At 40.5% G+C, this 14846-nt stretch overlaps 1 protein-coding gene across 6 annotated transcripts in view; it reads right to left on the minus strand.

Annotated features, from left to right (window-relative positions):
- Positions 1 to 14846, minus strand: part of TBXAS1 (thromboxane A synthase 1) — a 244161-nt gene that overhangs the window by 90824 nt on the left and 138491 nt on the right. For all 6 annotated transcript variants that reach the window (XM_030468312.1, XM_030468305.1, XM_030468310.1 and 3 more), the window contains 3 exons: positions 10160 to 10276; positions 2724 to 2812; positions 329 to 477 (listed from right to left, as the gene is read on the minus strand). In XM_030468312.1, coding sequence (XP_030324172.1) covers positions 329 to 477; positions 2724 to 2812; positions 10160 to 10276 — 355 coding nt within the window. The remainder of the gene's footprint in view (positions 1 to 328; positions 478 to 2723; positions 2813 to 10159; positions 10277 to 14846) is intronic.

Raw genomic sequence — 14846 nt, forward strand, 5'->3', positions numbered from 1 at the left:
GTAGCTACTCTGTTTTAATGCAGAAGCATATCTTAAGGGATAGTGTACAAACTACAGGTCCCAGGTCCCAGAAACCTCCCCCTCAGATCAACCTGGAGTTATCACCACCTCAGACTCTTCAGTTTCTGGAGAAAGTTACATTATTGATGACAAGAGCTGTAGAGCATGTGGTGGCAATCTCAAGTGTATATTAGGCTTGTAGGTTGAATTCTGACCATCTCTGAAATAAAGTCTGCTATGCAGCTTCCTGCTCCATCATTTCTTGCAATTTGGGAGCAACTTGTAGAACATCATCATAAAGAAATAGACAAAGGTAGACTATACTCACGCATTAGAATGAGGAGAGGCTTAAACAAAGACATTTCAAAGAATGTTCTGCAATTCTTAACAAAGGGGTCGTCGGGATTCTTCTGAGAATCCACCTGAGTACCAAAAGCTACACTACCAACAACATCCAAGGTAAAGCAGTTGTAACACCTGCATTGAGTTGAAGAATGATAAATCATTAGCTAAAAATCACGTATTCATTAAAATCTTGCTTCAACAAACATCACATAACATTAATTATTGCCTCTGATATTCTTTTTGCTTTTAGATTTTAATTTTGCTGACAAGAGATGCTTCCATCATTCTGACAAATGTTGATGCTTAATAACTCCCCTCTCTGTCTACATAGTGAACACATTCTCATATAGTTCAACAATTCCACTAAAAAATTACAAAAAATAAACAATTTTATTTGTTATTACCTAGAAATCAAATGCAGCAGGTCAAGATTCATAAATATTTTACCACGCATCCTAATAAAAGAGATCAGTCCTGTCTCATTTTATAAAGTAGAAACCACATCTACTACCAGTCCAGTCTACATTTTCAGTGACAAGAGGTGCTTAAGGAAAATTTTCTGTTAAGGATTTCCTTCATCTTCTTGATGGCTGCTTTGTAACATAAAAACATGGCTAAAACCAAGAGGAACTGACTCTACGTAAAATCAGTATCTCTGCAGAGGAGCAGCAAATGCTTTGAGAACTACAGTTTGTGGACTATGGATCTAGAAACTTCAGAATTTACTGCATCTCTTTTAACTTGAGTGAGAATGTATTTTGAGAAGAAGAGTACTCAGGCTCAGCCTATCCTGTATCTATGTTGTGAAGCAGCATTTGTAAACTATGATTTTTGGGCATTGTCATGTTGATGACACCAGAGCAGATTCGGAAAATAACAGCAGTAATGCAAAGCTAAATAACTTCTTAGCATTTTGAACTCTTTCACAAAAAACCCCAAGCATTAATAGAAATTGAAATGTTAAAAGAGGAGGCACTGCAATAAAACAGTAGTTTCAGAAGCACTCAGTCATCCACCCCTCAAATATACTGCAAAGGATTAAAATCTAGGTTTTGAATTGTTGTTGGAAAAAAATGGCTAAAGTACAACCAATGTACAAGACAACAGGAGGCTGCAGATAGGGTATTTAAATCCCAAAAATAGCTCCCTAGGCAGTTCTGGAAAACTGCAGTGCAATGAAAATCACATTTTTATATATATATGTCAAACCTGCTGAAATGGTAGTATTATGAAACAACTGGAAGATCATACTCTGAGACGGTCAACATCATTCATTTAGACTCTCAAAAGGTCTTTTACAGAGTGCCTCTTTAGTGGTGAAACCCTATCATGGATCAATAGCTTAAAGACCAGGCAAAGAAAAAGGACAAATAGAAAAAAGGGAAAAGCCTAGAAGGACTGAAAAGGTCAGTTTTCATCAGAGCACTAAGCTAATTGTAATGCATCTAAAAATTTCATAGTATCTCTTCAGATGTTTAAAAAAGAGATTTCTGTGTGCACACATACACTTGCCTCTGTACTTGAAAAGAAATGGGTGAATTGTGGCTAAATATCTATTTCTTTAGATGAAACAAAATTATTTGCAATGATCCAGTCTGGGGGAAATCATGAAGAATTTCAGAGGGCACTGACCAACCCAGCAACTGAAGTGTGTTCAAAATAGAGCCTATTAGAAAGAATGCATTTGAACTGCTCATATGTCATATGTCCTAGAATAAATTTATCTGCTCAGAGAAAAGGCTAGACAGTGCTGTGAACAGTTCAGTGAAGACCTCTGACGAAAGAGCAACAGAAGAGATAACTGGATATTAAATGCAGAACAAAGGGGAGGAAGCAAAGCACAGAAAATATTAAAGTGTCATTTTATAAATCAATGGTGCAGTCTCATCTGTAGTACTGATCCCATCATCTCACAAAAGGCTAGTGTGCCATTAGAGGGGGTTAGGAGGAATGGAGGAGAAATTATTAAGGGCTCAAAAAAAAAACCATATACAAAAAGCAAGATGGTGATGGACTAAAATGATTTGATACTAGATCAATTCCGGTATTTGTACATTATTGGCGCATTACAGAGAACAGACTGGACAGACACTGATTCAGCTTTCCTTTCCACTTCCAGCTGCTACAACTTCATTAAACAACAGCTAGAAATACATTAGATGCTCTTCCAAAATTACTTCTCAAGCATGCAATGGCTGCCCCCAGGAAGAAAAGGCATCTATCGACACATCCTCTATTAAACTATGGTCTCCACTTTTAAGAGCCAGGGAGGAAAAAAAAATCTTTCATACAGTAAGTGCATATTTAGAATAACTGCTGCTATTGACTTTTCCTTTTCTTTTAAAATCTGCTACTAATTTCTGGCATGTTGAACATACCTCTGGATATCAAAAGCTTTGCCAGAATCTGCATAGACTTTCAAGTTACACAGCAGGACGTCGCAGGCCTGGTTTAGTAGCGGTGTCATCTAGAAAGGAACACATTGCATTGTGAAAACCATGTAAAATGCTTTGGTTTGTTTTTTTCAAATCAATTTTTCAAAATTAGTTTTATCCAGTAGATGGGACAGAGATAGAATCTGCTGCAGTTGTGGTCAAGAACTCTTGCACAGGTAAGGTGAAATGTTGGGAGTAACTGCTAAAAAAATTTGTACACACTACAGAGATGCCTTTCTCTAGCTCCAGATCTAAATACAAGAGTCTCTGTCACTTAGCTGACCTTTGGTTCTTGCCAGCTGTGGCTATATACAGAGAGAAGTATCAAGCAAAGACATCCTCTCTCTTTTTAGTCGTTCCCTGTTCCAGCTAATGAGTTATCACAATCCATATTTACAGTACATTACATATAGGCTACATATGTTTCAGGGCAGAGGGAATAATATTTTCCATGGCCCCAAAGTCCTGTAAAGATACTAGCATCAGAGGTTCAGCATCTCCATCCTGCTTTCCTGCTGTCTGAGGGATTTAATAAGTACAATTTGAAAGCACTGCGTATAGCACTACGGGCTGCTGAGGGCAAACTCTTATTGCTACCTTAGGAATGTTTTTTTTTTGAGGGGTGATGGCATTCAATTGACATTCATGTGAATTTATTCAGCTAGTGGTTCTTTCCAGTCACTGATACATGATGTGTAAACATACCCACAAGCTGGATATAGCCAGCAGTGCAACAGTCTCTTCTTTAACCCTTCATGGAAACCATGACATAGGCAACGACCAAGACCTCACTACAGCTCTCCTTCTCTTTAACATTTTACATATGAAAATCATCAGGCAGTTGCCTTAATTTCACCTACTAGGGAGCAGAGGAAGGGTGCAGCATCAGCAATCCAACCATCGCCCTGAAAGTATTATCTTCTATAGCTCTTTCCCTATACAGACTGCCCAAAGATCCTTACAGCCTACAGTTTCATGCCACAGTCTTGCCTCAACAATTATGCCAAGCATCAGCAGACATATGCCCAGAAACCTGCCTTTCCTTCTTGAACAACTTCCTTCAGCATACGGATGTCAACAAACATGAGAACAGACTTGTCCTGCTCCTCTGACGTGCTTGATACCAAAAAAGACTTACTGCAGCATCTCAACACACTCTGAGAGCTGTGCAGCCTGCCCAGCCAAGTCCATTTTGCTTGGCACTTCTACCTCTGTGAAACTGGCATAACATTTTGTGCATGGGCACACTGCCATCCTAACACATGGGCAAGACTATACACAGTCAAAAGGCCAATGCAGGAGCATCTAATGTGTTTTCCAAAGGTAGAAGCCTGAATCAAGAATGTGTCTAGCTGCTCTTGAGGCCCCATACCTATATACATTGTCACTATTATAGTCCAAAGCTGGATTGATTTAAGCTTTGCCACAGTCTCACAGGACAATTCTGAAGCAAAGTCAGTTTTCAGTAGAAGTAGCTGTTACATGTTTGGGAAGTGCACATCATGTTATGTGGCAGTTTTCTTCCCCTTCTAGATTTCTAAAGAAGGTCCCTTGTAGTGAGTGTCTTCTCAAATGGTTCAAAAAAATTAACATGTTTCTGTTCAACAGGTTGAGCCAGGGTGAAACGCTTTAAAATCTCTGGGTCCAACCCCTCCAGTGAACTGAACCTGTCCAGCAGAACACAATGAAAATCCTTATTTTAACAGGTATGATATTTTCTAAACAGATGGTGACAATTTCACATTTTTCTATAATTGCCTTATTTTGTCTTTTATTCCACATCACATCACCAAGCCTGCAGCACCCAGCTGGTTGCTGTTGGTTTCCAACAGCTGGCAGAGATGGCAGGGCACACACCCCTGGCCAAGGCATGTCATAGAACATTTGCACTTCCCAACATTCCATTGGCCTTTCAAAATACCATTGCAACTAATTTCTAGCCATAAGATATTTTTATTAGTAAATCTAACCAGGAAAATTGGGAGGGGGGGGGCACATGGATTTGATTTATTGTTAGGCATGATAGGACCAAGTCACATCAATGAGACAATTATTTGCATATGAAAGCAACGGGAGATATCTACTAAAAAATTCTGGGTTTGGGGTTTTATTCCCCTGAGGGACATAAATTAGTCCAAGATTGTTAACTACAAAGACCATAAGCTGAAATATCCTGAAGTCCCTTAACACTTTAAACACTTTGTTCAATTGTCAAGAAAAATAAAGTAGTGTTGGGGGATGTGAATTATATCAAACTTTGAAAAGCAGCACAGAGGCAGACGTGTTGACCTGTGCTGCCTTGAGTACCCCTGACTTCCTATACATTCTCATTTGCCAGTCAGAACAAAAAAGCTGCATAACCTGCCCGAGATTCAGCCCTCGGTGGGTAAACAAACCCCAGCTGCTCTGCGTTCAGATTGGCTGAGCGTAACTGGATGAAAAAAAAGCTAAACAATATGGTCTCTGTAAATATTTGATCTGCCAGTTATCTAATAGCAAGAGTAGCCCAGAGTCCAAATTTATTTTTTTCTGCCAAAGAAGAGTATTTGGGGTTAGGGTTTTCATGATGCCAGGGGCTTTGCTGTATAAATCCTGCCAATGTGCTGTTTGGCACATAACAACAGTTAGACTCTGATTCTGCCTACACACGGTGCATGGGCATGTTTGCACTGTTCAGAGGCATCAGAGTCACGATCCTGTAGTTAGATGTGGTCCTCACTATTTGCTGTCATTATTCCCCTGGTTACTAGAACCCAAACAGCAAAGTAGAAAGCAGGATCATATTTACTGTAGACAGACACACTGAAGACTTCGCTGTTCATACATAATACACAGAAGCTGTACTCATACATAATACACAGAAGCTGTACTTGGGCTTCTTGTCTCACAAATGGAATTAAATGTAAAGATAGGAGAAGGAAAAGGATATATTCCTAACATAAGAATTGCCTCTCTAGCAGATTTCAAGTCCCTGATTAAAAGCTGGAAACGAGCAGAGCACAAGGGAGATGTTAGTGAGAGGATTTGTTTCCATCTCTTCAAAGCAGGGCCCTGCTATTCATGGGCACAACCTACCAAAGGGAGCAGCCCAACCAGGCACTGACTTGCTGCTCAAGGATATTCCCATTTCACCTATCAGCCTTTACATTAGTGATTGGCTTTATCTCACGTGAGCACACTTGCTTTCCTGAGTAACAATAGCAATTTCCAGAGAGCCTTCAAAAATGCCTCTGAACAATGTGCACAAGCAGAATAAAAGCAAATCAAGGAATCTCCAGAGGCTGGATTGTGAGATCTTATGTCCTAGTGGAACCTGGAAGATCTACATGCTTGAGCGAGACATTAGAGGATTTTCCTACGCCATTCTGCTGTGTTATGGCAAACTCTGCTTTGTGTCTCCCTTAGTTTGGAAGAAAATGCCTCAACACAAACTCCATTTCAGAGGCTATTTAGGACAATGCTAAGTTATGGCGTGCTCTCTTCTTTAATTTCTGTGTTCTGTTTTCTTTTAATGGTTGGTTAATGGAGGAGAGGCTTCCCAGCATACTGACAGGAGATGACAAGACTACTGCAGCACCATCAGAATAAATAAAAATCAATAGGTTTTCTGCTGGTGTTGGCTGTAAAAGAGAGCAGAGCTATTTATCAAGTCTGACAAGGGGTCCAGAACTGCAGGATCATCACAGGCACCACAGCAAAAAGAAGACGAACAAAATAAGAAATACTAAATAGGGAATCAAGATCAGTACAGCAAGATCAGTAGCATATCAGCTTGTTTCAATACATAATAGTTGAGGAGAGCATGACAGGAACACTGAGAAATGCAGCTTTTATTTAAGGGCCTCCAGGTATTTTACTTCATCAGTTCCTCATGAACTAGATCTTGGATCAACTTTCAGTGGTCAGTATTTTTCCCATTTAACAGATGAAAGTTGTTTTAAGCACAGAGAATTTAAGTATCTTCTGTCTGATCACCCACAGGCAGTCAATGGCAGAACTGGAAGCAAAACTTCTTGGGCCTCCTGCCTTCCATCATCTCTCATTTCCTCTCTTAGTACTTCCATAGCAATAGCACTATGAGGTCCATTCAGGGGCCTCACTAGAAAAGAGCATATTAGATCTGCTACCAACTCCAGTGATATCTCATGTGGGATGGCTACCAAATCTTACTGCAGGGCCAACTTAGAATTCTATTGATTCATGCTACACTCACCACTGCAGTATTTGAATTAAATGCCATCTTGAGCCCAACTGGAATGGACCACTCTACTAACCTTTACATAATCATTAGAAAATCAAAAAGAGAAGACACACAACATATAGAAACCAATAAAAGCAACAATGAACTGGTGCGTGGGTTTTACAGAGAAATCGAAGAGACAGAGAGAAAGCTGGAGAAGGTACCAGAAAATCTTGAAAAATTTTAGGAAAACAACTTTTTGTGTACATGCAGCAGTCCCTAGGTTGGCTACCCAACAGATCTATAATGTCATGTTTCAGTTAATTGCTTATAACTTTGCAAACTAAAAAATTTCTGGGATCAACTTTTCCACATTTGTTGACTGACAGTTGGAGATTTTTCTGAACTAAAGGGAAATTCCTCAAGCTTTCTCTGTGAATTTCTCAGTGACACTACACCATTTCTGTGGCAAGACAAGGGCAAAACACACCTTTGTCCCAAGCCACAGTAGCAAGATGTCTCTGTAGGGCATTGCAGGTCAGATACGAGCAACATAATTAGCACTCTCCCAGGTTTTGTCCTCCAGCAGTCAGCCTAAGAGTGGATGACCAGCTTCTTGTTCTTGCTAGAGCTGAAGCTGTCCTTCAACTTAGTAGTACATTCTTGTGTTTTTGAAATAGAGATATCAGAAACTTATACTCAACTCTCCAGCCCTTTGTGCACCTTTCGTTGTGATTGCTATGGGGAGTACAAGGAACTGTTAACATTTATTGCTCTGTCACATCCAAATGGCTCCCACTTCTCTCAGAGCATCCAGACAAGCATATGTCTGGCACAAGGGGTTTCAGAGTTTTGGGGAACCGTTCCCCAAAGCCATTTGGGAGGTTTGCAGTCTCTTCAGCATCAATGTGGATTTTGCATAGGGGAATGAAGGCAAGGCAGACGTTCAGAGTGAGCAGAGAGGAAGTCTTTGGTATGGGGTTTTGTCATAGCTCAGATCTCTGTGGAAAAGTTATCAATGTCTTAGGAGTAGAAATGAGCAATGTGTCTAGCAGGATTTATAAATACATACAAAACAACAAATCCAGATTCTTAGAAGCTAAACTAATACCAAAACTAGTTTATTTGTAACTCCTTTGAGATAGATAGGAATATATTATTATAAACAGGATGCCTTCAACTTAACTCTGAATACTCTGTAGTATGGCCAATACTAGAACACTGTGTTTTAATTTCCGTGCTGCTGTAGAATTTCTCAGAGAGTACTAAATATGGCAGTGTTAAAAAGTGAGATAATAATTAATGAGCATTGATTTCCTTTGAGAAGTGTTAATATGCCTTCTAAATAAAGCAACAGCAAGAGAAGCACACAGGTCAAGATGTAAGTTGCATTAACTTCAAATCCCAGGACTGTTCATCTATTTGGATAGAAAAAGAAAGGCAAGGCTTGAGGAGTACATCCATTCAGAAGAGGTTCTTAATCTCACATGTAAGTGTCTCTCTGTATAGGGATGGATGGCATTTTAGTGAAGGCAGAGGAAGAAGGTTCAGAGAGAGAGACCTTCCCTACTTCTCATTTTCCCACTTTCTGAAGACTGGGATGAGAAAGCAACCATTTCCAAATCACCCTGAGCTCACACACAATTGCACTCCTTCCAATGAGTTTGGAAGCAGTAGCACAGGGAAAGTTGGTTATCAGGCTAAAAATAAAGATTTTTCCATGCAAGACAACTACTAGGCACTAGCTGGCCCTCGATTTTAACCTCCTACCACCATTCCTGTGTTGCCACTCCACCACCAAGAAGTGTGAGGTGAGCACCAGGACTTCTCCAGCCTTGATTTAATCAGTCAAAACCCATAGATCTGTGTCAGCTTGGCCCCAAAGCGTAATGCCCAGGGTCTCCACCTGCTCATCTGCACTGCCTTCCTCTGTCAAGTCTGCCTGGATGGTGATGGCAGAGGTTGCTCTCTGCAAATTGAGGGGAGTGTGGCTTTATCTTCGTTTAGTCCAACAACAAAGAGCTGATGACCTGCAGTAAGGCAGATTAGTTTCCACCAGAAAAAATGCAAAACTCTCCTCTCCCCACCATGCCACGAGCAACTGGTCACTTGCACGTTTAAACACCCTCCTCTCGCTAAAATTTCGCAGTGGAGCCGGTGACAGAGCAAATGTTGGGGCGCATAACCAATGGCATTGTCAGTCGTGATTAATCAGCATCTCCACCAGGCTGGCGGCCAATTAGAATTTACCATAATAAGGAGGTGACAGCCGGTGTTGCTAAGCGACCGCTGTCTATAGGGCTGGGAGAGCCAGACACATTTAGATGTTACTGTGGATGTCGACAGCGGCATGTCAAAACATCGCAAGCGTCTGCCCAGTGGAAAATTTTACAACCTGGGACTGGGCACCGGAGTGAGGCATAATTCCCTTTCAGAATAAAAAACATAAAGGAGGAGGTGGTTTTTTTGTTGTTGGCTTTTCCCCTTCCCCTCCCCCCTTACCATCCCTTGAAAGAAGACTTTAAGGAGTCAATCATTTATCTGTGCTTAATTAAGAGATACGGTGCCGCTGGAATAGGACTTTGTTACCGGGAAAAGGGTTCCCATGGCTAAATAAATGCTGAGACATTTATAGGAAATTAGCAGCAGGTCAGTGCGGAGACATTTATTTTCAGTCAGAGGTATTTATCTGGCAATGACATTCTGTTCCAGTGACTTATTTTATTATATGAAAGGATTAAAGAATAAAAGAAGGAAGGGGGGGAGGAGATGGAGAAATGAAAATAGACTGACAGCAGTTCCCATGTTAACACGAGAGCTGCTGACTCTGCAAATCATGAAAAGCTATGTTCCTACTGGGAGCAATAACCTTCCCTGTACTTTAACTTCCTCCTAACAGGGAGAAGGGGAGGAAGGTGTAAGGCTTCTTTTTGAGTTTGCTACATTTTTACGGACAAACTGGTTTATATACAGACAGAGAATCATATTCTCAGATGAGCTATTCTGATTTTCACCGGTCTGTGACTAGGGCCACACTATATATATGCTCAGCTGCACGTGCTCTTCAGGTCAAAATAAACTGGCACAAAGCAGCAATTTTTTACCTGTTCTTAATATAGAGCTATATAAAGTAGGTGCTTGCAGGAAAGAAAATAATTATGTCTTCTAAAGGTGGAAAGCAACACAACCTACACCTTACCTCTTTCATTTTGGTATCACTGAAGGCTGGGGTGAGAAGACTCCGGACATATTTCCATCTGTCATCACGAAGGCAAAGGATGCTGTCAAGCATGGGCTTGGAAATCAAATTCGGCCTCTAAGTCAAAAAAAAACAAAAACCAACAAAACAAACCACATGATTCAGTTTTAACACAAACACAACTAAAGCTACTCCAGACTCTGGAACTTGGAAACATTGGCCCAAATGGCATTGTGCTGCTGTTCCACAAGGAGAGAGGTTCAAATCATCCTGAAACACCAAGCCAAACATGGATGAGGGCTTTTCTTGGATGAGAAAATTTCTCTTTTGCTGCACACATTTCCTCTTGGACTTGCGGAAAAGCCCCAGGCCAGCCCTGTAATTCCTTGCTCAGACTGTTCTGGTTCTGCCATTCCTGGTGTTCTCCTGTGATTGCCAGTTCTCCTTTGCTGAACCCTGGCTTCTTTCCTCCCTTTCTAAGGTGACTATCAAGAGGACCTGTCAACACTCCCTCTCCATGTGACAGGAGTGCCAACACACAGCACGTGGGTGTTTGTGGGGGACACGATTTCTGGTGACAGCTGGTATGTCAGACTGTTATATGCATTTTAAAATTCTTCAGAAAATACACTGATTAGAAAGCAAGTCCCATTCCATACTCTTGTCTATAAGGAACACTCCTAGGGAGTGTCCAACTATGAAGTTGTGGCCAGGGACACTTACAGCATCAGCAGTTAGTCAAACATAGTAGTTTAAAGCACTGCCCTGTAAAGTTTTGTACCCTGATGACTGCCATGGATTCACTAAATTTTAATCCCACCCTCCACTAAGAAATCCCTATCCTGAAAATAGTGATATTCACTGAGGAGTAAAACTATAAAAAGATTAAAGAAGCAATGTATCAGAAAACAACACAGTTATGCCTGGAAGAGGCATCAGGCAATGCTCAGCCCCACAGTAGAATCTACTACACCTTGTGTTATTGGGATGTTTCCCAATTGTTCTCAAAGGGCTCCAAAAATGAAGATTCAAGAATGTCCCCAAGCAGAGTCTTCTGGTGTTGAACTGATCTTACCATGATCTCTCTTTCTGGAACTTATGATCTTTAATCTTTTTGCTAACATAAGCATAGAAAACAGGTTATTCTCTCCCTCTTTACAGAAGCCCATACATACAGAAGGCTTCAATAGCCACCAATCATACTGCTGCCATCTACCCTGCATAACACCAATTAGCTCAATGCATACTTCTCAGTTATGTTATTTGGAGCCATTTGTTCAGTTTCACTGCTGTCCTTCTGCACAATCTTATTGATTTGCATCTTTACATGTTGGACATTTACACCATCCCAGGTACAATCTCTGTGACTTGACATAGCACTCCTATCAAGAAGGGTTTTTTTTTCATATGTTCTGCAGGCCATATTCTTGTCAATTCACCCCAAAATACTATCTATCATAGCATGACAACAGTGATTCACATACTGGCTTGTGGTTCCCTGCAACTCAGACTTCTTTCAGAAAAATTACTCCTAATGAGTTATTCCCCAGCCATTATCATTGAAGTTGGTTACTCCTAAGAGTCACATATACAATATGTCCTTGATGAACTGTGACCATTTTTATGATTACTTGGGAAACTGATCAAGACCACTTTGTTTTGTAGTGTCTTTTCATCCTTACAAACTTAGTGCCTTCTATATAAATTGTTGCAGCACTGATATCATTACCTAACCCAGTAAAAAAATTGCAGAATAGTACTTGCAAAGATAAAACCTCCGGGGGATCCACACAGATCATTTTTCTCTGCCAGTGGTATACTGCTCCCACTTTCCAAGACACCTTCAGTCAGCATTCCAGGTATCTTACAGCAATGTCCTCCACTCTAAAATTGGTGAGAGGGGGTGGAAGGTGTACACTTCTGTAGATATCAGGCTGTACAGAGGCACTCACTTGAGCAACTCAAATCTTCTGTAAAAAGACTTCTCTTCAAGGGTCATGAAGAGCTGACAGTCTAGCTACTCTGGTCCTCCACTGCACCTCCTTACCTTTCCTCCTTATTGGAAGAGTTTGCACTTAATATCTAGTCTTTAAGGAGGTGCCAGCTCTCTTTAACACCTTCTTCCTTAACTTGCCAGGATCTCACTGCACTGCATAGGCTCATAAAATGCAGAAGCCTATTTTATATTGTAAACAGGCTAATGGGATAGTTTTACATTCTCAGCAACACCACTCAGTGTAGTAATCTAATGTCAGTGAGCTGACACTACAGACCTGTTCTGAGCAAAGATGAGCTGTTTCCGAGTTGAAAAGTAAGTAGCAGGTTATTAAGCTGTAGGAAGAGACTGAATCAAGTATTCTCCTCAGATGACTACTGTAAGATAAAATATGGGCACATTTTTAATGGATACATGGGCCAATCTATTTCATTCAATAACATGAAAAACTTAGGACAGGTTGTCAAAGCTGAAAAGGTTTGGACTGTTTTCTCTGAGTATCCTCTTTGAAGAAAAGATGTTTTCTAAACTTGACAGTAAGTAGCTATTCTGAGGACCAGAGATACATCTAGAGAGACTGGCACACACTGGGGTGCTGACTCATTTTTTGCAGGTATTCAAGGGCATAGTAGTATCAGAAGGAAGCTCCAGACAACTGGAAATGAACATCATCCTTGAGCAAAGTACTGTATGGTAGGCTCTGATCCACAGTTCTTATGTGCATTGCTAGGGAAGCCCACTACACTAAATCTTGACTCAGCTGGTCACCAGATAAGTATTACTTATATATTTGGTCTTCAGTTTCAAGCTCTGAGACTCCTACTCACTAAGGCCATGAAAATCAACAACAGGGAATGTGCACTGATCACACAGAATTAATTAGTCCAAGAAATCAGGTCACTGAACAAGGCCCCCCAGTTAGCAAACACTCTTGGACCTGTGCTTCAACCAGCAGCATTTGCTCCTGTTTTATAATCTAGAGACATCAGATAACCTCCTCAGAACTGCTAACAATATATTAACATTTCTGAGGCACTCAGAAACTACAAGGAAAGAGCAGAATAACAATTTCCACAAGGAAATGACCAATTTTGTCTTCCAAGCAATGTTTGAATAATGTAAAGAAAAGAAAAAAAAAAGGGAAAAAAAAAAGAGAGAAAACATTGTAGGGCAACACTTAGAAAAGTATTTTGCATCCACTCCTAAATTGAAAGCTGCCCAGCCTGTGCTCTCTACAAGACCAATCTCCTCTGGAAGACAAGGTTCCACTTAGATGATAATAGATGCCATATAAATCTGACTATGTTTGCCTTGAAAGAAAAACCTCCTCCTAAAATCAAACATTCACCCTAAAAAATGCTCCTAATTGCATAAAAACAGCATATAGCACATTTATAGAAAGGGAATCCAGTAACTGAAAAAAAAGCCTGTTGACTATAATGCTATAACTATGACACTAACCATAGCATTGCCTTTTTAGCACTCCATTTTAGGTACATAAGCTCTGCAAAGAAGGAAAGGCAATTTTGGCTATAAATTACTTTCCTCTGTCTTTTTAAACTGAGTACACAAAAACATGTTTGTGTTTATTGGCATAGCACCAGCAGGACTGACAATATAGAGCAGATTTCATTTATCAGGTTTTCCTTATCATTTCTGCAAACACTTTTGTCCTAATTGCATAACCTATGTTACAGGTTCATACAACAGGAATGAAAATAGATTTGGTATGAGAATGAGCCTGAGGTGTCTTACTGAAAGATGAAGTGTCACCTCTCTCCAAATGGACACAGTACTAGCTCTATCTGAGAATTTTTGAGCCTGTAAAATTCCCTAAAAAAATTACCGTGGGAGAGAGCTGTAATATTTTCAGGGCTGTGATTTGGGGGGTTTAGGAGGTTACTAGCATTATCTAAATAGCCAACAATTGCTCTGTGCTTCCTTCTCCTGTGTAATCAAATATTTCTGACCATGGTACAGAAATGCTGCACGAAAACTACTGGCAGGACAGCATACCTGCAAGTGCTACTGAGTTCCCACAATCACAGACATGCCATCAGACACAACAAAGAAAATCAGAGGGATTTGACTGCAAAGAAATCCTTTTAAGACATCAGTGCTTTTAAAACAGAACACAAAATAATGTCTGTGGATGAGCAGCATCTTTGCAATTGTTGCAAGAACTCCCTCTCCATTAAGCTGCTCCTTAGGCTGACCTTTAAGACCCAGTTATTGGCTTGTTTGTCCCTGAGCCAATTTGCCTTGCTGTTAATTACTAAATAATTCAGGCAAGTGACTCTTCTTTGGCTCTCGGGACAAGTGGTACAGAACACCTGCTGCCTCTGAGGTTGAATCACTTGGTTGAAGAGAATGGCCATATCCAAACATGCTTATGGACATGGTGCATGTTCACCTCCTGAACTGTGCCCAGGATATGCCTAGGGGACAATTGATAGATACAGGACAAAACCATGCTAAGAAGCCTGTCAATATGGACACCTGTAGGACCTTCTCATGCACAAATATCCTGTCCCTGCTATATTCTGGGCTATTACTGTGGTCATGTGTGATTCATAAATCATTTGCATCTTTCTTGAGTTTGACACTAAAAGACTACACTGAACCTCTGACAGCCAGCAATGAGCAGGACGAAGGGTAGCAGTACCATAGTGTTCCCTCAGAAACCTTATC

Source organism: Calypte anna, chromosome 1, assembly GCF_003957555.1.
Source record: "Calypte anna isolate BGI_N300 chromosome 1, bCalAnn1_v1.p, whole genome shotgun sequence".
Taxonomy (NCBI): domain Eukaryota; kingdom Metazoa; phylum Chordata; class Aves; order Apodiformes; family Trochilidae; genus Calypte; species Calypte anna.